This window comes from Megalops cyprinoides, chromosome 2 (assembly GCF_013368585.1).
Source record: "Megalops cyprinoides isolate fMegCyp1 chromosome 2, fMegCyp1.pri, whole genome shotgun sequence".
Classification (NCBI taxonomy): Eukaryota; Metazoa; Chordata; class Actinopteri; order Elopiformes; family Megalopidae; genus Megalops; species Megalops cyprinoides.
The window spans coordinates 20255159-20279757 of record NC_050584.1 but is presented as its reverse complement, the minus strand read 5'-3'; the positions used below and the strand labels follow the sequence as shown (position 1 = coordinate 20279757).

The window sequence follows — 24599 nt, the reverse complement described above, 5'->3', positions numbered from 1 at the left end:
GCCAGCACAGACTGATGGTCCCTGCACGCTGAGTGACGCCGCTCCACATGTCATTCCCTCGTCACCCCTTCCTCTCGCAGGCGTGATCAGACCCCCTCATCGCATGCCACCCTCCGGCTGTCCCCCGTTCCCCAGACGAGCCCTTTTTCGCTCCGGCCTTGAGAGGGATGGGGATGTCACAGTCGCTAATGACGCGAGCTGGCAATGTGGGGAGGGGTGTCTATGGTGGTGACTCTGAAATCAATACCACTCAATTCTCATTTGGTAGGTTGTTTTATAATGATGATGATAACCTGTGTGTTTGGCCTATGCGAAATGCTCACAGCTACAGGCCCAGATGCTAGAGATCCAAACAATTCTCTCTTATAATGTGCTCGTCTAATGTCTTTACTCTCATAGATTTAACAAAATTACAGCTGCGGCTTGTACCAGTCTTTCCATTTGCAGCTAATTTAGGCCTGGAACCTGATGATCCGAGCAACACCAGAGAATCATCTACCACGTTACCGGGCTGAAATGGAACACTCAAAGGGGAACCGAGTGTGTCTGTCAGCAACCCGAATGGCGAGGCAGAGAAAACGGCAGCGTTTTAAGCCAGCCAAGGGCAAACAAATGGAGTTTGAATTGATCGACGTTTCAGAGAGAAAAATGACATATCTAAAAATAGTCTGTGGAAGCTTGGCGAAAGCTGGGTTGTGGCATGTCTGCATACTGGATTTGTCTTTGTGTTGCAGTAATAAAAATGCTAAATGCCCACAGAAATGCACACGGAGAGAATCGGCTCAGCAAGGATGATGTGGAGCTCCACCGTTTACACAGAGTAAGACAAGGGATATAACTGATCACACTGCCCTTTTTACCACGGTGAGCCCCTAGACCCATCTACCACAAGAGAACATTCTCCACACAAAGCAAGGGTTAACCCTTTCTGATCAGGGACAGACACATGAGGGTTTGATTGGCTGTATAGGTGCCTGATGCATGAAACACTCTGACTGACACGGCCTGGCCATCTAAGATACAACATTTGAGTTCAAGCAGAAAATACAGATGTCTGTGTCTGGAGGTGATTAACTTCCAATCCCTATGCTGGACTATTATGCTTCTGATGGAGAAGCTGAGATGCTCATGGCAATAGAGGCAATCAACAATGAGGCAAAGATGCTGTACTTCACTGATGGCAGATGGGAAGTTATAACTCAAAGCAATTAAAGCCTGGTTTTACCAAAGCCCAAACAACTTGCAATCAGGTGTAATTCATACTTTCCTGTATTGACACAACCCAAATTACGGGAATTTATAAAGCATGTCATCAATTTTGCTAAATGGGCAAAATCAGCCAGCAGAGTAATTAGATACAAATGTAAAACACATTTCTAAAATAAATATGCTGTTGGACGGTTACTTAAAAGGGAGAAAAATACACTGCCAATACAAAGACATTGATACCTTGGACAGGGACACAGTGAAAACCTTCACAGACACTAGAACAGCTCATTCTTGTCACGTGATCTCCAGGTGTCTTCAAAAGGCTGATCCATAAAAGAGATCCTTTTGTTCCAAATGTGCACATACTTTTGTGAATGCTGAATAAAGTCTGATGATGATGTTGAGGCCTTCTCTAATGCACAGAAGGCATATTCACACACCCAGTCTCACAAGCAATGTACCATGATGTCAAAAGTGCACCATTAAAAGCATTTAACAGCACTAGCTCCCTGTGGAATCTGGAACTCCGAAAGGTACGTTCAGTATACGTTTGTTAAATAAATTTCATGCTCAAGGCACATTTTGTTATGTTATTTCTTGAGTAGTTGAGGAAATTTTGCTTATGACCTGTTTTCTGGACCACATCCCTACATAAGTTATGTTATGTATATCTCTGGTAATGTAATGCCTGATGACAAAGTGACCTTATGGAACACACCTACTTTTTAAACCACAGTTTCTCTGGGTGTTGTGATATTTATGTGTCATTTGCAAGCCTTTATAAAAGCATACTGTGTTCCATTATTTGTTAAATTATCATGTGAATCATTTCTGAAAAAAAACACATACCTCACCAGTCTGTCACCTTTCACCTGACTTTGCAAATAAAGATCATAACCACAATACCTCAATATCATCTTATTAATTAATGTAGTGAGTCAGCACTGAAGCACGGATTTCATTGCCTAGGGGAAATGAATACTCACCATTACCCACTATATCACTTTGATATTTTCGTGCCATCATCTGGAGATCTGACATAAATATTCTGCAAAATGTCATCTAATTTCATGTATTGCTTGATCCAAGCAACAGCTATTCACCATAAACAATATATAAATAATTAACGTACTGGATGTCACCTTTTTCTATATTTTGACATGCTTGCAGTTCTCTGGATTTGGCAGTGCATTAGTAACTGAACATATCCACTTCAGAAATCTTATTAAAGAGGGGCTTTAAAACAGCCAGGTTGATTTGCTAACATTGTCAGAATAATGAATGAGCCTCTCTGGCATCCCGCTAGTGCTGGGAGAGTAAATTTAAGCACATTTTAAATAAGAGGCTCAATAGGCTAACTAACCGACCTGCTAATTATCATACTTGTCTGCACGGTGTTACAAATCTTTGCTAGTGGGCTTCTGCTGTATACTTGAACAGTCTCTTGATATTCTAGTAGTTTATTTCCATCTTTTTCTCCTGACAGAGGTACTCTGCTGCAGTAAACTACTTCATTGTGCGCTGCCTACAGTAATTTCACACCAGAGTCTGAGGAAACCATTAGCCCTTATTGACTTAACTACCTCTTTGGACTATCAGCTTGGGCAATATTTTAGTCTTATAACTGTGGACAGTAACCATGTATAGTATCTAGGGCTGCCCCCGACCAAAGATTTTCCTAGTCGACTAGTAGTCGTTAGTTCAAGCCATTAATCGACTAGCTGTCGCACATTTATGATATTAATTTAATTATTTAAATATATATATTTTTGGGGAATCAGAAAATGGTTTGAGTTCCAGGGCTGAGAAAGAATGTTATAAGTAACATAGTTAACACTGTGCTGCATTACAAAGAAATACAAAACCGTAATAATAAGCCTTTAAAATATAAATTTTACAAGCGCACGAACGAAGCGAGCCGCCTGTTAACGACAATGCTAACAGGAAAAGCGGTAATGATTCTGAATGTGTCGGAACAACCAGCAAGGAGACTGAACATTTTGTTCATTTATTTCAACACAGTATAACTGTGCTTATGAACCTGCAACACCAGCAAGGCACAGCTCCAAAATGGAGTTAGAGAGTTTTTTTTTTCCTTCTCCAATTAACCGACCAATGAGAACTTGGTCGACTAAGACTCTTCTCATCGACTAACGGTTTGGTCGACTATTAGGGGGCAGCCCTAATAGTATCTGACATAGAATTCAGCACAAGAAAGAGGTTCTGACTGTGGAATAGTGTCTGCACTGCCTTATGGGGAATAGGGGTTTGGTGACTGTGACTGAAAGTGCAATAGGATTTATTTTACCTGCTGGTCACGGGACATGGGTGGCTTCCACTGTCTAGAATCAGGAATGCACAGAAATCAATAGATCCACTTTCTCTTGGGAACTACTCTCAAAACTTCCTCTCAAGGCCTACACTGTTCATAACAATTTACACACCACAAAGTGGACAGATGTTCTCAATATATTTTAAGTATTCTTTTCCAAAGTGCTTTGAAAACAATCTTGCACGTTTGCATTCAAAGCACTTCAGTGATTTCGTACATTGAACTTTTGCTCCCTCCCCAAATACCACATTTGCATTTCCAAAATTTGCAAGATTAGATTCATTGTTACTAAATGAATGTTTCACCCAGCACCTTTTACATAGTGTGCTACTTCTATGCAAAAAAATGTTCTTTCTTAAAGATGCTTAATAGTACACTATACAAATATTTCTGAATAATGTACACTGTGTAAATATGCCTGGGTTGAAACGACACTATAATATCCAGTGTGCAGACCAAAATATAATTTTATACATTTGCTACACTCTGCACTTCGATTATTAGGTCTGGAAGTAAGGACACATTTGAGAGGATATTTATGAGCAGATGTATATCTACACAACAGTTGAGCAGAAACTCATTTTTGGCCCAGTGCTATATCATATCTGTGGTAAAGAGCTGCAGATATGACAAGTTCAGTGCATCTCAAACCGCAGCCACTGACAGCAGCAGCAAATATACAAGGATGCAAATTCTGCGCTTTGACTGCAGAGATGAAGGTTCTCTAATCTGTGGGATTATCACAGCTGTATGATGCTTCTCATACGATATGAAACACTACAGATTTCATTACTTTTTACTAATGAAAAATATCTCTACCCACAGACAATTTGTCATTTATTTCACAAGATGGGTACTTTTTTCTTTTTTCTACACATATGTCTTGTAGGTGAACTACAAGTTGACTTGAGTTGAGTTAAGAGTAAGAACAATAGCGACAGATGTAAGAGAATGAATCAATTTTTGGGTACAGTAATTTAATGACTTTGTGGATAAACCCATTTGATTTCATTTGGAGTAGTCAAACATGAATTAATCCTGATCAAAGCAGCAGTAATACTATTTGCAATTTGTGGCGAGATGGATTATTTAAGTAACAATAAGATGCCCTTCCAAATAATACTTGTCTGCTTGCCTTTTGAACATATCTGTCTCAAAAGCACGCAGTAGTTATTCAAATGCAGCAAATGAGGTTGAATATCAAACTTCTCTTACTTCCCTCTAGGAGACCTGCAAATAAACTCCAAACATTTTCGTTTCTTAAAAAGCTTACACAGCAAAAGGGATTCTGAGACCGCCCGCAGCATTACAACTGGTCTCAGGGGAGTTTAAAATGTACAGCCCTGGGTGTGATCTTTCATCTTTAAAGCTCAGACACCACTTGGCTGCCTCCCGCACCTCCCTAAAGATGTTTATTTTTTCAACGGTTGAAACCAGGAGAGTTCAGTTTCATCCCGCTGGGCAAATGTTACAGAGGCATCAAAGAACACCTATTAACAAGCCTTCCAACGAGCAGTAGGCGTCCCAGAGAGCGCCCTGCTGACGTTCTCTAGCATTGTACTCCAGCTGCAAGGAGCTTACGAGTACTAATGCAAGTGGAGGGATATGCAATTCGATAAAAGTAGGTCCTTTGTTTCTGTACTTACAGTAAACGAAAGAGACGCATACTGTATAAATTCAAAATTTAGACCCCATATTTTAATGCAACAGTTGAATATTTTTGGAGATACCTGACCATGTTAAAATAGTGACCCAGCTTATATTTTTTATAATTTATCACTAAATATATACATTCTAATACATTTATATATGATGTGTCATATTTAAACATTAAATATTTAACAGTTAATGGTCAAAGATACCATCTCTCAGGTCAGCACATGCATTCATGAACCACAGTATGGGAGACACCCAAAGAAAACTGCGGCCTGCTGTCAAATTCTCCACTTCTGTGTATGGGACAGAAAGTACACGTTTTTATTGGCCCCAAACAGTCATTCACACTGACTGACTCAGTTACGATGCTATGCTGTCTTACTTTCCTCAAAATGTTTTCCTTCTTTGCAAATTGGCTCACAGATGTTAAGTATTCAGACTGTCTGCATTTTCTGCTGATTTGCTGATTTTTCAAGAGTTGTCGTTTCCTCAATGCATCTGGCAATACACATTTTTCTCAAAACAGTCAAAACAGAGTCAAAACAGATGACTACAAGTTTCGCATCAGCTAAATACAAAGACCAGGTGATACACTTTTCAACAAGCACAAGGAGAGAGACCTTTATAGCTGCCTGTTTGAAACCTCTGAGGTTGCAATAAATAATTCAAGGCAAAGACTTTGTGTTCAGTGGAACACTTTCAAAGGAAACACACACCCCCTCAAAAAATGTTAGGTGTTGTGGGTGGAATCTTCAAAGTCTCATTCTGGGAACATACAATCCACACAAATGATTAACTGGTTGAATATATCACCGCTGACAACTTATTATTTTAGCCAACTCTAATGTCTCCGAAAGTGTAATTTATGATTGACTAAAGATTCTGAGTTTATCCTCTTAGCTGAGGGGACGTTTAATTCAATAGGCTTCCACTGGAAGAGCCCGCACGCCAAACCAAATGTTGCCTGGCACCAAATTCTGAATGTGCCTCAAAAATTGGAGATGGTTTTTCGGGAGAAATGTGGCATTTTAATGATCTCAATCCCAGATAAAGACTCTGAGGAATGACTTTGATTGAAGTAGGGCAGTCAGACTGAGTCTGTGTGTGTGTGTGTGTGTGTGTGTGAGGTGCCTTGACATCAAACTACAGCAGGAATCTGGATGTCCGCCTGTGCGTGGTGTTGATCTTGCAAGACTGACACAGGTATACTCTGGAAAGGTCACACAAACACTAGAAAAGCCAGTGATCTGCAAGGCCTTGACAGAGCAAAAATAATCCCATTTGCTTTTTATTATGGATGTATGGATGGAGGCAGAAACAGTGGCAAACTGCTGCGCTTTTGTAAATGTGGAGGCGTATTCATTTCGGGGTGAGATTGAGCTGCCACTTACTGGGTATCTGCTGGATCCTGTGAACGACCACAAAAGCGTCCGAGAGTCCCACCTTGACAGGGTGATTGACTGAGCTGATCTCAGTCACCAAAATAGGAATCTAAAATAGGAGAGGGACATCAATCAACAGATTTCACTTGAATATGGTTTTGTCATTCTAAAAAGGAGGACAGACTCTTACTGAACAAGAGAGTGGAAATGGGAAAGCTGGTCAGAAAAAAAAGAAACATTTGAATGGAAGCCCAGTTGTCAACCAGGAAGAACCCATGCTGTTCTATGCTTGAGCCAGGAAGTATGGTGAATGCAACTGTGTTATGGCTTTAATACCTAGTATCTTGTATAGGGTTGACATAAACAACAAGGAGACTGATGTAGTAGGCATATTATAAAAAGAATAATTTAAACAGAATAGAGTGCAGCATGATGTAAAAAAAGTTTGCTTGTTTAGGTGCTGTTTGAGTAAAGAGAAATACTGAGTGCTGCAATTTCACCTGAACCTGTTAGAACAAGTGCATCATCTATTTTCGCTATCTGTTAAAGAATTAGAAGTAGAATACAAATCTTACAGTCTTATATGCTGTAATGAAGTGAATGAATAAATATTCAATTGGATTCAAGCATTAAAACACTTAATGTACTTGTAAGCATTTTTGTAGAGGAGATGCAAGATAACAGAAAAGAATGCATAAAAACAATAAGGGGAGAGGCAGAGGGGTACAAAAGTATGCTGAACATGTCAGAAAGGTTGTAAAAACTAATAGCTGTAAGATAGATACATAGGAATCATTTTCATTGCATACATGTGCTGGGATTACAACAACACAAGGCCTGCATCTTAACATTTTAATGGAGGAGGAATCATATGGAACTTTTTAAGGAAAAAAAAAACACAATCTTGTATTTTTATCACATGTACTTCATGTTTAAAAGCTCTTTGTTGCTCCTATTTTGATTATCATAATTGTAATGAATAGCACAATGTGATTTAATGAGCTTGATAGTTATGCTTTAATGTTTGCTTTTCATATTCTTCATATTCTCACTGCTAAATTCCATGAACTGAGCTTTTTTTTCCTGTTTTGACCATCAACTCGTTTTAGTGTTGTTCCATACGTCTGTCGTTGCATTGCAGGCATATTTTTTTAAAAAGGCATACACAAATGACCTAAAAAGTATAATTTATCTCACATGTAGGTATGTTGCAGAAATCCTAAACCTGCAATGGATGTTTAAGTGAAACTGGATCTAACATATGGAACCAGTATGGGGGGATTAGGTAATATTTTCACAGTAAACCCTGAGATACTACAGGGGAGTAACATTTTCAGATATCAAAACACCCCATAAACAAAAAAAAAAACAAGAGTGAGATTGATAAGAAGCAAAAGCAAAGGAATATTAGTGTCTGAGAAAGATGGGAATAGAAGGAAGAGTGAAGGAAAGGGTCGGTGTACCTCTTTGTAGGCGAAGACAATCCTTCCATCACTGTGCAGGGTGGCCTGGAAGGTGAAGCTCCCCAGGTCATAACTGTCCTGCAGGTGAACGTGATCCCACTGGACCACTAGAGCAGTGCCTAACATACAGACATATAGACCAATCAGAACATCTCTTGCATTTCTGAAATATTCTCACTGATCCCACCAGTACCACCATACGCAAAGCCTAACAAACAAACATCTCGTGGTTCTCTGCAATATTCCCACTGTTTCCCACTGACAGCACCGCAGCAGTGCTGAACAAATGGGGAGACAGATCAATCAGAACACTCATGGATCTCTGAAATATTCCCACAGGGTGCTGGCACTGCATTGATATCTGGCTCATGGTGCAACTTAACTGTCAAATTTTCATTTGGTTTAGGTCTGGTTCATACTTCTGTATATGCTCAAAGGCATACATCCTGACTGTAGGAGCAGGAGACATGCCATAAAGATCTCTCCAGGATCATGGTTATGGTCATAACTACATCATTTACTGGTCAACAAGTACCAAAACATCCACTGGGTCTAAAATAACAGCAAATGAAATAAATGTCTCAGATTGAATCATACGTCATTTGAAAAGACTTTTGATGTAATATATAGTATGTTCTTAACTTCTTACATTGTAAGGCCAGAGGAGTTAACTATATCAAAGGTTAAAATAAACAGAAGTCGCTGTGCTTCACGGCTCGAAACTTAAATGTAAATTGCTCTGCTGTGACATAAAAGATGGAGAAGCTCTACATTTGCCCTCCAGGAGTGTTCTGGATGGTGCGCAAGATGACATAAGGTACATCACAGGCCCAGTCATAAAACTGACCCATAAAGAGATATCAACCATGAGGAAAGGTGAAAAGTCATAATACCACTGATCATAATGCTTCCTGAAACGAACAAGGGAGAGGACATGACTGACGTCCATATTCATTCTTACACTCTTACATTTTCTGAATGCTGCCACATGGATCCCCCTGTTTACATATCTGAGATGACTCTTCTGCGACCCCAACAGCACAAAGGTAAGATTAAATTAAAATCTGGAAGCCTGCTTAAAACGCACTGGGTTCACAGAGAAATCATCCATTCCAAGCAGGGCAGTGTCAGCTAAGGGCTTCCTCTTCTAAAAATACTGCTGTTAGTTGAGAATGAGTTCATGGGCTGACCTCATTTTTTGCTTCACTAGATTAATGCATTTTGGAAAGGACCAAACCAATGTTCTCTGTGAACACAGTTCAAAGGCCATGAGAATAAGACTGCGGCGTAAAAATAACAAAGAGTATAGAATTATTGAGAACCAACCGCAAAGGCCAGTTACGCCCAGTTTAAAATTATTGCAAAAGGGGTCTTGAAAAGCATTTAGGAAATACTCATCAACAACATTATGTATTTTGGATGAGACGTTAAACCAAGGTTCCGACTCGCTGATAAAAGATACTATGCCACCTGTGTCGAAGAGTAGGGGTGTTCTCCAGTATTTTGGCCACATTCCTGATCTGATGTCTCAATCTGGCCATTTAATCAACCTACCGGCTTATTAAATGGTCAGTAGCTGCATGAAAAAGTGGCTAAATAAACCTTTGCCCCTCCACCTCAAGTGACGTGTGATCACGCTGGAACAAAATCACAGTTGCACAGGGGTTGAAAGGTGTCACATAAATTCAAATTATTATCATCCATTAAAGTGGGACTTCATGGCGGTGAGAACCTGCATGCTAATAAGAAATCATAGCACAGAGAACAGAACTACTCTCATCCCTGGCCTCCTTGGTTAAAGCTCTAAGTCACGAATGCATGGTGGTTCACATGAGCAGTCCCCATATCGATATCTAATTCTCTCTAATTATTTCTCTTTTTTATTAAACCATGAATACTCATACACAAATAATGTGAGTTACAAAGGCGTATCTTGTTCAAAAACTCCTCTGAGCTCACACTTACACGGGACTTTCCTGACATTGGTGTGACATTACAGAAAGAACCATAACCATGTCTCATATATGTGATTCACAAGAAGGGCAAGCACACATTTATTACTATATTAATTTCCTAATATTAATAAATTAATTTCCCTGCTATATACTGACTGACATGGTCTGTGAGATGTGTTCAGTGACCTTTAGAAGTCAAACAAAATCGTTAAAATGTGTCCAGATATGAGCCATGCACCATCAGCATAATTTGTCTAAAGCCTTTATGCAACAATGACAAATCAAGGTTTAATTGAACATGCACAGGACAGTGGTGAACTACACAAGCGGCGCTGACAAGCAATTGACAGATGCAACCCCTGCAGATATTGATCACCTGCCTGCCATCTCTACATGCCATTGCTGCATCACTGTGCTGGAGAGGTCAGAGATCCGCTCACAGATGGTCACACACTGGTCCCTTCTTCCTATCATTAATCTGCACTGTGTCCACACCAATTTAACCAAACAGACAACAGGCTCTTTCACAGCACGAAACCCACTGTACATGCAAGGCTGAAGGTCATACAAAAAAAAAGGCTCTCGCATTCAAAAAAAAGTTAGTGAAATAACACTTTGCTGTTGCAAAGCTCTGGCTCTTACCATTGTCAAAGTAAATAACGGTGGAATTCCTAGAGACGCTGGGGTCAAAGTTGGCCATCAGGGGGGCGATGTACTGAGTGGCAGTCAGCATCCTGTGGACCACATCTCCAGTGTAGATGAACCCTGTGGGAAACACAGAGGCGAGACAGCGGCTCAACTGATGGGGCAATTGGGGAGATTTCCATTCAGACATTACATTAACAATTTATCTCATACGCACATTCAGATTTGAGATGTGTGTGTTGTTAAGGTAACTAATGGCAGCTGGTTGGTGGCTGGAGACTCAGATGAAATGCCACCTTCGTACTTAATAGGAGTAACAAGCTTTTACCACCCCCTTGGTTTCAAGATCCCTTCATTATTCCCAACAGCAGATGCCTGCTGGCAGATTGCCCTGAAGTGGCAGACTGCATTAAAGTAATTGATGGTCATTAATTATCTAATTAACTTTTTTTGAATTATAATATATACACATAAATCTTTCAAAATGGAAAAGCTGATGTTGCACAATCCTACCATTCATCTTATGAAATGGCAAAATCATACATATTTATGCAATTGTACAGGGAAGTTATCAATTGACAACAGGAAGTCAACAAGGAAACTAAATTTCTGTATTTATTTTGTATTCTTTTCTGTATAATCACGGTTCATTTTGACAATATGATATCATTATGAGCTTTTTAACGAAGCTCATCAGAGGCATTTGTGTACCATTTGCACTACAAAGGAGTCCCTAACAAAGGAGAGCAATTTACAGAGTTGTGAATTTCCTACTTGGAGTGATATTCAGTAGCCTATTATTCAGGAGTTGATTTTTTTTGTAGCTTATAAAACCACAACTGGGACAAATCTTTTTCTACCCAGCAATTACCTACAATTGCAACCGCCTGCTATGTGAAAGAAATTAATCTTGTGGGGGTCACTTGATTCACACACACTCTCTGTGACAAATGAAAATGACAGAAAATTTTATGGCTTTCTCACAATCAAACAGTCGATTCCATTTGAATCCATAGCTCAGATTAGATGTGCATTGTTTTTTGTTTTGAACAACCATTGAGCGGTGTTTACCGAATGGCTTTTCATGAAGCGTCAAGCAGTGGAGAGAGGGATTGTGGGAATTGTCCACAGGTATTATTAGCGCTGGTAAATCCATGTCCTCGGCTGAAGTTTTGGAGGAGGCAAATTGCAGGGGACTGGTGAGAATCCCTGAAGCGGAACAGACCCCGCGTTCAGGGCTAGGTGAGCGCACTGCATTGATCCTCCCATGCTGTGGTTGCATGTGTCCCCCGAGATTTACACCCTCATTAATTCATATTAGCTTTCTGTCAGGCCACATCACACAGGGAGACCGCAGGATCAGAGAATGATTTACCTTGCAAACAGGCGCTGCTCTGCATGGAAGATAATTAAACATCATTCTGTCACAGACGGAGACTTAAGTGTTTTTTACCTTCAATGTGACCCACTGCAAGATAATGCTCATATAAAACAAATAATTGGAACATTATTGACCGAGTTCGGTGGCTGAGTACTCTTCCAGTTAAAGGAACATGTTTTCATTTGTAACAGCATGCTCTGAAAGTCAGCATTTTTTTGTGTGTTTCAGGTGGCCAAAGACAACGGGATTTTTGCCTGTGACCTCTGGCTTGCTGTGTAGCAGCAATCCACCCATAAAGAACAAAGATGGTCAGAAATCCCCTCTGTGGAGCCACAGAGGTGAAAGGTTGAAAAAACACACCACTGTCTAAAGGGGGTCACTGATCCAGGGTTAAACTGACAAGGAAGTAAGTCACTGCCACTCAAACCAGCTGAACTTCCCCCCTGTCACCTGTCCTCCTCTTTTAAAAGTTCATCATTACCAGCTACACAATGAGCCAGAAAGCCAGTGGAAGGGTAGGGATTGGCTAATTCAGATTTAACAGAATGTGAAAATGGAGCCTGCTAATGAGAGAAGCACAAAGGCCTGAAAGCACTGGTAGGAGAAGCTAAATCAGGGCCATTTCCCTACTAGTGAAACATCAGGGAAGTTCTCTGCGTTGTCTTACATGCAATTCATGTGTCAATTACAAATGCACATCTTAATACACATCTGAACAGAGATGTGTTAATCACAACAAACTAGCATGGAAACACATGGTGTTTTTTTAGACTTTATGTACCAGTTGGCTTGGTTATTGATGAAGTCAAATGAAACAGAAGCACCAAGCATTTGCTTAATTTCCAGATTTTTCAGACGAAGGGAAATCAATGGTGAGGTGAACTATCAACTATGTTATTTCCCTCTACTGTATAATGTTGCCCCGAGGTAACATAACCATGTTTGGCCTTTCACACACACACACACACACACACAAAAAAAAAACACACACACACAGGCACACGGAACATGTTGTACCATGACATAATGCTTTTTAATGAGGAGAGGATCCTAAAGGAACCGACAGGAAACAATTAGTTACATGACCACTATTCCCTCCTTGAACCCTCCTTTGTTCATCACACAGCCTGCACATGGCAGCCATTTCAGCGTCAACTTTCCCAGGCAAACAGACTCTTGAGACTCTTGAGCAGTCAAATGGTTTGACAAAGGTGGTGTTATACTCCTGAACACGTTCTCTTAAGCCCACCCGAACAACATCTATGGAAAGGTGGAACAGAAAAGAGGAAGAAGGTAATGCAGGGAAAGGAATGGGGGGTGTGGATCTCCTGCATTCACTAGGTGCTCGCTACAGGACAAAGCCAAGATGCAAGGAGCGGTGCTGAATTCTGTTCAACCTGATACAGTACATTCGGTGGTGGTAGAGGCATGGCTCCTGTACTGCAGGGACTACAGGGACTGTGTCATCCCCAAGGGAGAACAGTGCAGCTTACTGAATTTGAAAGCTAAGGTTTCAACCTGTCTGTGCATGGAACAAAAGGTCGGCTTGAAGAGGAAGGGAAGGCCATCCCAAAGCACTGAGGCAAAAATAAGCACAGGGGCTGTGCTGGACTGATGTTATCAATGCCTATGTGGCCTGACAACTAGCCTGTTTGGATGGAGCTGAGAGATCGTAGTAGGTAACCTGGCAGTCAGGGCACTGCACAAAGTGTATGATTTACCTGTGCTTCACCACAGAAAACTGTTTCATGAATTTTCACAAGCTGTGAGTTGGACAAAACTGAACATAAACGTACCAGTAACTAAGAGAGAGAGTGGGAGGACCATTTTGTTTGGCATGTTCTAGACAGAGAGCCATACAATTGTAACAGTTTTAACAAGGTTTTAGCATAGCTTTTTTTGCAGTTTTAAATTGCATTTCTTTTTAAACTAACTTTGTTCATCAAAACGAATTAAATCATTTCACTATCATTTGGGCTTTTATTGTACAATGTTGCCTGAAGGTAAAATACTTCTTCAAAAACAGCAGCAAAAAAGAACTCCTCTCTTTTTAGTGTGTATGAATTGATATTTAAGTTTATTAATATTATTCTTTAACACTGTACACACACACACACACACACACATGCACACACTCATACATAATATGTAGTGGTAAAGACAGAAGTCAGTTAGTGTGAAAAATACATGAGTAAAACTACAGTCACCTCTCTATTTACTTCCATGTTAGATCCTCAGACTGTTCTTCAAGACTCACTCTTAATCATCACAGCATTGGAAACACCCCGAGGCCAAAACACTCACATGCTAAGCTCAGCGCACAGATGGGAAGTGAAGTGAAAGACTGAAGCCTGATTGAAACGTCTTGATTTAACCCTCCCTCAAAAATGCGGTTTCAGAGAGGCACATACCTTCAGCCAAAAAAAGCCTCTATGTCATGTCGCCACATCATGTCCTCACATAACAACAGATGGCCTCAGAAACTAATTTCTCTCTTCAGAGGCAAACACAGGAGCCCTGCTAAGCCTCTGTAACATTTCATGGCCAAGTACAGGACTTCGGTTTGATCTTCAGATGGGCTTGATACTCCACAGAGAAGGAGGGGAAACTACATTGTCAAGCTGACCTTCCCTCTACTGGCTGCCTGCCTGCCTGTTCATTCCATTTCTCCTCCTAGTTTTATCTTCTGTGTCATGGCTTCCATTCACTTACTGCCATGCATGTGTCACTGCTCTTCTCATATCATCAACTCACTACAAAAGCTGCCTTACTATGCTCTACCCTTCAGAGACATCTTGAGTAACACAGTTTTTACCATTTACAATAAACCTAACTGCCACCTCAGTAAAAGGTTTCACAACACCGCAAAGTCTGAATCTCTGTTGTATCTTAGTGGAAGCGGGTGGGATTATTTCTGGCTTGGACTGATCACCAAGAGCCTGTTGCGGCATTGTAGTAATAGCAACATTATGGCAACAATAATTCAGAATGACTGTTACCTCAAATAACTGTTTATATTTTCATATTGACTGTAAGTCAATGTTTGTGAAGCCGACTGAAGGAAGTCCCTCAACGAAGCCACAAAGGGGTGGGGATTGGTAATAAATACTCAAGAAAATGACCAGGCCGGTGGCCAAGACCTACTGTAGCATGTGAAGCAGTGAAAGCTAATCCTTGTGCTCTGAGCTCCACAGAATATTCTATCCTGTATTTTCTCTTCACTGTGAGTGGTAAACTGTGAGAACATTCATGCTATCCTTCACTTTCCCTCACAGTGGTATTGAGGGGTCAGAGCATTTAATCCACTGCGCACCAACAATCCCTAGGGTCTGTCATCACAGCGTGCAGACGCTGACCACACGCCCCTGACCTCTCAGATTATGCTGTGTTTCAGTCACTGTGCTGCCGTTCCATTCTTTGTAAAGAATTAGCCACTGAGTGATGTAAGTGATGTTTCCATTTCATGTAAGCGTTTTTACAATGGTTTACAGTTCTGGTCACATTATTTTGGCTCCTGGTTGAAAGTCATCAGCATGTTGCTTTTGGATTCCCGTTGCTTCAAAACCATAAAATGCACTGCAGTGTAGAAAACCTATACATACAGCAGAGTGCAGTTGCCACAAAGCTGACTAGCAAATGCAAGATGGACCATTGTTTGCACCACAATGCACAATTCACTAGTTAATTCACTGTATACTGGTCTGTAGTTTTCTACAATTAGCTAACACTACTATTATTGCGAGGTAAGTGATGAATAATTTCTTCAGCCTATGATAGCAAATTCCATTTAGATGAATTGAAATCGAAAAAATTCTCCCACTGTTTTGCTAATGCCTGTGTGTCCCTGGACATGCAGCTCTTAACTGATACAATGAACACATTCACAAGAGGAGAGAGGGGTCTGCTGTGGTCAGACGCACAAGCTGCACACAAAGGAACAGCTCAGGATGTGTAATTTTGTAATGGTGCGTGTCCACGACCACACCGCGCCATTTCCCCTGAGGGATAAACAAAGAACTAGGAGGGGGAGATGAGATATGAAGCCTCGGTCCTTAACAAGTTGCAGAACAAGCTGCAGAGGTTTGGACTTCACATGTGGCTGAAGGTAATTCACAGGCAAATGAGTTCATTAAGAAGAAATCAGAGGGTGCCGTTGTTGTTTGGGTCTTGCTGCGGTGTGTGTGTGTGTGTGTGGGGGGGGTGGCTGTGAGACAATGGCGGATGCGTGACACAGCACCACGGTATGAACGGAGCGCTTGATCGCATGAGATGTGCGTGACCAGGGTAGCAGAAAGGGCGATGACAGGAGCGTACCAGGCGCAGGTGAGCGAACATACAGGAGGCAGAGTGTGACCTGCTGCCAGCTTTTTAAATCCCAGACAAAGCTGGCAGTCAGAGGGAGCGCGGGAACGGGCGTCAGTCGTCTCCCGGTCTTTATCATCCCATCTCCTGGTGCAACGGGCTGAGCGTTTCCACAGACTTTTCCTGAAACAAAATCTTCGCATTCCATCTCTCTGCCTGTTCACCTAATGCTGGGGTAAACATCTCTCTTTTCCTAAACTACTGCTGGCCCTCAATCTGTCTCTGGTGCACATGCGCACACTCACACATGCACATTCACATTCATAAACAAATGCATACAGGAATTCACACACACACACACACACACACACACACACAAACACTCTCACACACAGTTGCACACAGACACATATAAACGCATAGACAGACACACGGACATACATACACACAAATACTCTCACATGCATGCACATACACACGCACGCGCGCACAGACACACACACACACACACACACACACACACACAGTTGAATTCAGACTGTTCTGAGGTTGCTGGCACTTTGCCTCCTTCCCTGGTTAGAAAAGTCATTCCAAGTATCTATTGCAGACCAACAACGCACATCTGACAGCATTAAAGGCATTCAGGCGGGCTCTCAATGCACTCTTACATGCTCAAAAGGAAACTCAATGGCAAAGCAGTCAGACTCATTAAGCCTGTCAGCACTCTTTTCATAGAATAGGACATGATTGCAATGAATCAGTCCAGGAGAATACTACCGAGAATGAATATGTGAGAACCAAACATCGTATCCCATCCCAGCTCATAATTTACATTCAACTAATGTATAATCTTTTCATTCCTGGCTGGGGGACCGCTGCTGTACCCTTGTCCTTTGGCAAAAATTGCACAGCGGTATACCCTATATGAGATGCTCTGCATGAGGTTAAATAAATAATATAATTAACCAGGTATGGAGCTGCATATATAAACAAGAAATGATGATTAAGGAACAAAAAGGCCAATGTCTTGATCATTTTTCACCTTGCTCTGTTCATATACTGCGGTTAACATACACTATATGGACAAAAGTATTTGGCCACACCTGTTTTTCAGGGTTTGGGCTAGGCCCCTTATCTCCAGTGAAGGGCAATCTTAATGCTTCAGCATACCAAGACACTTTGGACAATGCTATGCTTCCAACTTTTTGGAAAAACAGTTTTGGGGAAGGCCCTTTTCTATTCCACTGTGCCCCAGTGCACAAAGCAAGGACTATAAAGACATGGTTTGATGAGTTCGGTGTGGAAGAACTTGACTGGCCCGCACAGAGCCCTGACCTCAACCCCATCAAGCACCTTTGGGATGAACTGGAACGGAGATTGCGAGCCAGGCCTTCTCGTCCACCATCAGTGCCTGACCTCATAAATGCTCTACAGAATGAATGGTCACAAATTCCCACAGAAACACTCCAAAATCTTGTGGAAAGCCTTCCAAGAAGAGTGGAAGCTCTTATAGCTGCAAAAGGGGTACCATATTACTCCATATTAAAGTATATGTATTTGAATACAATGTCATTACAATGTAATGGTCAGACGTCCGAATACTTTTGTCCATACAATGTAAGACCAAATGTTAAAAATGCATCGCGTCTCACGAAGCAGTTTGAGGTGGAAAACTTTCAGCCTTAATATGGGAGCAGCAGGTGGATTTTCTGCAAATGGAGCTCTGAGGCTTGGAGTAGGCAGGTGCGACCTGCTCATCACTGTCTGCAGGTGTATGGTATTCCCCAGAGAACAGGATGCATGTGCCCTTGCCGCTGCCTAACCTTATCTCGCAAAAAAACCACCACAGAGAAAGCCACCTCTTCACTTAATGAAACAGCAACCCGCATTCAGCAAGCTTAATTACATTGACTTCTCCTTATCAGTGGCTGGAAGCGCACATACATAATAGGTAGCCATGAGGGAGGAGAGAGAGGGAGAAGAGGTGGAGCGCCTGGCTGCGCCGCGATTTCTATTATCTGTTTTTTTTTTTCTTACTGACAGATCTGCCGATGGTAACCTTTGTGTCCTGGAGATTTCACAGAGGGTTAAATTTTTCAGCAGGTGGCTGCTTGGATTGGAGGTTTAAATGTAGGAAGAAATTGGAGTTTCAGAAAGTCAGTCAGGGGGCTCCTGACCCACTTCAACCACATGACAGAATGAGTCATGAGTCAGAATGTTAAGAAAGAACAGTGCAGAGGTAGCGGAGAGAAGTGGACTGCTCTTCTCAAGCTATGCAATGTTTCATCGCCCATAGCCTCTCCTGACCCCAAGAACAACTTGCAGAATTGTATATCGACTTTGACCACACTATACCAAAAGTATGTATTCTTAAACTTTTCATGAGGCATGCCTTGTGTCCCCCCCCCGATCATTAGCATGCTGACATTAATTTCAGTCAGTGGCAAGTTGTCAAGTTACATCACGTGATAAGGCACATTTGCCATATTTTACACAGTTTGTGCTGATTCATCTCTCAAAGACTATCGTACTTGCTTTTTAATGATTTGAAAACTACGTTCCTCATGTTACAAAAGCTGTTATCCATGCTGCATGAAGGCTTAACAAATACATACCTCATGTTAAAGGTGACCTGCACCATTCAGAAATACCAGTGAACCATTTTAATTAAGCGCATCTGTCTGATTAGATGGTAAAAACATTGACAGACACATATTATTTTAGCTGGACATTCAGAGAAGTTCAGGGAAGCTCATCCTGACAGCTGCCCTTCCGGAGTTATCAGTCACCTCTAGTTTCAGTTCAGCGGGTTGCGGGCAGTTTTTACATTTCAGAAAGGCCCGACAACCACTATACACACTCTGTCTTTTCCTAAATCAGCTAAACCTATGCATGTTCACTAATGGAACATCAATCACACTGATTTGCAGTTGGCTGAGAATCCTTAAAATTCCATAACATCAGAGAGGTTTGCCAACTCAATGGGCTCCAGAGGCCTCCAACAGCAAGGAATTAAAAAGAAAGACTCTCTCACGTTCAGTTTGTTCTCACCCCCGTCGTGCAAACACACACTAATCCTCGATTTTGCCTGGATTCCTTTGACTGCTTTTTCCTCTTTTAAGTCAGACAGCTGGCAAATATTTTGCATATATACCACTTTACATAATACAATGGCGGTGCCAAATATTTGGTCATGGCAGCTCTCAGAATGGTTCCGTGCATCTGAAAACCGTTTCCTCCCTGTGCTCTCATTGGCTGGCTCAGTGTTCAGCCATAGCCAATGCTACATTTTCAAGAATGTTTGGCTATGTGGAGTCTTTTGGCTTCCACAGTTCCATGTGAGCAAGAGCTTTGCTTCCTATTGAAACCTGTAAAAGTGCTGGTTTTGCATTTGACTGGCATCCTTTGCTGTCCAGCAAATGGATAGACAGATGGCTTTAAATATTTCATTATTTAAATTATACTGAAATACCACAGAACGTATATTTTAATGACCACTGTACTATGGCTAATGTCATGCATGTGGGTATTTTTATTGTTTTGACAATACATAGTTGATAGTGCACTAGATTGATGAAGTACATTGATGAACTCCCCCTATCTATACTCATCTTCTGCAGAGACAGACAGCTAAATTAAGGCGTGAAACTATGAGAAAATACCATATGTTAGAAACAATTAATGCTATAATTATACAAACCACTTGCACATTCCCTCAATCCAAAGTGTAAATGACTGAAACCTACTGTATTTTACTTCATGGTGACCACATGCGCTAACAATGCCACAGTCCCACACAGGACCCCATTCCTGACCACATGTTAGGGATGGAACGGTCCACTGGGCATTGGTGGTGCTGGTGAGGGGGGTCCAGATGTCATATATCCTGTATCATTCTTCAAGCCACAGGAAAAACCACATTTTCAACATTTAATTGCTTGAAGTTAACAGAAGGCTGGCAAAAATGTGGGAGTGCGGGTAAGCTGAAATCAAGATGTTTCAGCGGAATTCTAAGAGACATAAAGCAGAACCTGCAGTCAACTGATAGCTGGCTCCCTCACACCATCGCTTAGCCTCTGGGAAGGCCAAGGGCTGTGATCACTGGAATACAATGATCTGCACCCACTCATCTGCCAGCAGTGGTGCTTCATATATATAGACACATATGCATGTGTATATACATGTGTGTCTGTGTTTGTGTATCCTTGACCCAACAGTAAATGAGGCCTGACTGCTTTGCACTTCAAGCATATAAATATAAGCATATTCATATACACATACATAAATGCTGCATACTGCTCGATGTGTAAATTCAGATTTTTCCCCTGTAATTAATTGGGAACAGAGTACTCTCTCTCTGTCTTTCTTTCTCCCTCACACACACACACACGCACACACACACACACACACACACACGTTCAACTGACCCAATTAGGATACATGCAGCGGGGAAGGGGGGATTGAAACTCCAGGTCCGTTAAGAACAAACAAGAGCAAAGGGCTCATTATCTCCCAGGATTCCCAGCTCCACGCAGTCTGGCAGTCAGCGCTTTTAACTAGGCCGGGTTTTACTGTCCCATGCAGGTGTGCATTACTCTAAAATGGTAAGCACTCTCTGATATACACTGCTGGAGAGGTAAGGAAGAAACAAAAAACAACATCAACAAAAACTCCTTATACTCAGATGTAGACCAAGATGGTTATGCACAGCTATTTATCAATAAATGTAATTTTAAAGGGACAGCAGTAATCACCGCCTTTTTGAATTTAATACCTCCTTTTATACTTCTGTTGTGGAGTTGAATGCGTTTGCAGTGGTAATGCTATGGTAATGGATGGGTGGTGCTTAATCTAAAATAGAAAACATTTCCAAACCAATTCACATCGGTTGCATCGTAAAGTTCAGCGTTTTTATCTTCCATTTATTTATTCCTGTTCAAATTTGTTCTAACGTTACTGATATTAAACATGAATATCACCAGCAGATGCCACAACTGACTACCTACTGGAATTGTATTTTCTGGAAACGTTCAAAGGAAAAATGCTTTTATTGAAAGCAGAAACCAACAGCGATAATAAGCCATATCTTATGAATTAAAAGTTGATGTGATAATAGCTTCTAATCATTATGTGGCTGCACCCTCTGCCTCTTGGGAAAATATTCGTTGCCACAATCTCTCCCAGCCATATGTGAAAATATATACACGCATATCTCTAAAGTATATAGATATATACACACATACATTTTTACTTTCTCAGCTTAGCTGTTCCTTAACAGTTCCGCCAAAATTCTATACCACTCCTATTCCACTCCAATTCTATACCACTCTGCTCCAGATGGGCACCTCATCTGGGCTGTTATTGATGCATGTACATCAAAAAGCATAAGCGCTTACCTTATTTCCCTCGTTCACGTGTCTGAAATGGCTGTGGGAAATTACAGCAGTTGGCAAGGCCCTTTTCCCTTTTCCAGTCCAAACCGTAACCTCATTTTTTTTTTTTTTTATAAACCCCAGTCTTGAAGCCTGCCCAGTAATGCTGAATGCTGTAAGTGGTTTTGTACTGCGGTCAATGCCAGACGAGAGCTTTGCAGCCGTGCTCATTTGGCTTGGCGGGTTTGAACTCTCCAGTGCTGAAGGCAAGATAAATAACTCTCTGTGTGACCTGCTCTCTGCTCAGCATTAAATAGCAGATCCGCTGGGCCTCCTCGACTCCTGTCCTCGAGGTTCAGCCGTCCAGCAGGTCTTTATATGTCTCTTTATTCCAAACTTTTCAAGGGCAGGGGAAAATCGGTTTAACTTCGATCAAGTGAAACAACAAAATGATTCAATTAGGGCCCTGGCCATATTGGAACCTGTCGACCCTGGAGAAGCCATGACAGAAACCATGTACTCCTACTGCACCATGCACCATGCATCAAAGCATTTATCGAAAACTGATTATATTTCAAAAAAAAAAAAATCCAACCACTATGCAGGCTCAAACTTGGTAATACTAGTAGATCACGTACATACAGTATGTGGACCATGTAATCTCTCCACACACTTAAATAAATAAATGAATAAATAAAAATAGCACAAAACACCAGATCATCCAAACAATCTAATAGGCAGCTAACCTCACTGGACAAATAAATTTCACTTACCACCAGTTGCCACGGTGATCTCCCGCAGGAAATGCCCATAAAAGGGGAAATCAAAGGACAGATTCACTCGCTGCAAGAAATTACAAATGACCCAAAGTCAGTGGAATGCCTTCACATGCATACTGACAGCAAAGTATGAGCACAGTGAGATGAGAAACATGACTTCAGAACTCAACAGCACATGGAAATGGCGTAGCATATCAGATCACTTTATGATGACTATGACAGTATCATACCTGCTACCAAAACTATTACTACTGATACTGTTGTACTACTGCTAAAACTAACTAAGTAATTAACTTAAGCTATGGTCTATTACTTTTCTCAATGCAGATGATCACGACAATGTATTGCACTTTAGTGTGCAGGAAAGGAACAGAAACATCAAAACATTAAGTAATACAAATTCTATGAACACATCTTAAAAAGTAGATCGGCATAAATTCAAATCATAATGATAAGATAAAGACGTCATGGTCACTGAAAATCTACAAAAGGAAAGTAAAGACATATGAGGCAAAAAAAGCTGCAGTGAGTTTTGGTAGAAGGAGCTGTGATGAAAGGCAGGAAGAAACAGCTCTAATGTTGCTGAGCAATTCACTGCAACACTGCAATATTAAAATACACGTGCAGCCACACACAGTCTGGCCGGGGCAGAGGCAGAAGGAGCATTTCAGTGGGTCTAACATTTGAGGAGGGTAAAATGACCCACCTATTTTTAGTCTGCCAAGTCATCATTAGCTGCCTATTTCACTACAGGCTGGGCACTAGATATTTTTAAGGAAATATAAATACCGTGTATCAACGGCAAAGACCAGATTCCAAGAAGCATAAATAACGCTTACTTTTGCAACTTCTGACTGCAGCTGCTTACTCTCTGACAATCTTCTCATTGTTCCAAATATCAAAGCAGCTTGACGTTTATGTTTAAGAACATTCAAGTAGACCCTGCTAAAATGAAGCCACAGAGTTTTTAGTGCATATCTCTTGCTGATTTGGACTGCTGGAACCATTTCAGGTGTTTTCCATCTAATGATTCAAAGGTCTCATAGCAGTGACAGAGGATAATATCCCAAGATGCACTCTACTCAGGATGATATGATGAACATGATAGTGATGCCTTTTGTGTGGGTGGGAGACAGAGAAAGAGAGATATATAAACAACTCCAATACAAAGCGGGTTTGTGAGTACCATAGCATGGAAGAGTGCAAATATAATGTAATATAAAGACAAACATTTACATAGTGAACAATGTGTGATTTGCTTGCAGTTTAAATTGACTCAGTTCATGTTGGTTGATTATTCTGTGGCAAACAAAAGCAAATTTTATATTCTGAAATACTCTGTAATCCTGTCTTTGGAGCAGATTATCTTTTTACTTGAGTCAAACTATGTCAACCTTTGTTCTTTTCCTCTTTCAAGGGGCAATTAAGATACTATGATTTTTGGAGCTCAGTACCCTGCTTCTGGTCTGTGACTGATCCTTTGATGAAATATACATTACATTAGGTTTTTCTGTTGTGTGATCAAAGGTACTTCCTTGCGTCATTTCATTCATCTAGACCAGCACCCAGAAACAGGAGACAAAGCAGGCCTACGCTCCGGTTCCTCCTCCATCTGTGGTTTCTGCAGCACCTTGTCACATCTGTTGAATGCGGTCTGGCACGGCCATCGGGCAGATCCATCTGAGTGCCAAGTGGCCTGTGCCTGGCTCTCCATTCAATGCACGACAGCCAACCCCTCACTTTCCTGAATGGCCATTGAATCAAACCCAGGAGGGTGAATTTATTTCCAAAGTATTGATTCTCTGGACTCGGGCAATGCCTGTGAAAGCGCTCCTCCACTCTCAATGCCAAAACACTGCCCCGGTTTTCGTGGTTTTAATGCATCACTTCTTGATGGAAGGTAAGAGGGGAGAAGGCACTCTGCGCCCCTGTATTCTCAGCACCGTCTCCCTTGGCCACGCTCTGCCAGGCCTCCGCCCTGCGTCCGTCCTGTGACCGTTTTATTGCTAAGATCTGTCTGTGGGGCTGGGTGAATGCACAGAGCATTCCAGCTTTCATTAGCAGGCCCCGCACACCGAGGGCAAGCTAAAGAGGAGGTACCTGGAGGGAGACCCTGGGTCAGA

General features: G+C 41.4%; 1 protein-coding gene across 1 annotated transcript in view; it reads right to left on the bottom strand.

Moving 5' to 3' along the window:
* The window catches only part of LOC118773090 (plexin domain-containing protein 2-like), a 110015-nt gene that overhangs the window by 27003 nt on the left and 58413 nt on the right, over positions 1 to 24599 (bottom strand). The window contains exons 4-7 of the mRNA XM_036521844.1: positions 22471 to 22540; positions 10640 to 10762; positions 8043 to 8161; positions 6589 to 6688 (exon numbers count right to left, since the gene is read on the bottom strand). Coding sequence (XP_036377737.1) covers positions 6589 to 6688; positions 8043 to 8161; positions 10640 to 10762; positions 22471 to 22540 — 412 coding nt within the window. The remainder of the gene's footprint in view (positions 1 to 6588; positions 6689 to 8042; positions 8162 to 10639; positions 10763 to 22470; positions 22541 to 24599) is intronic.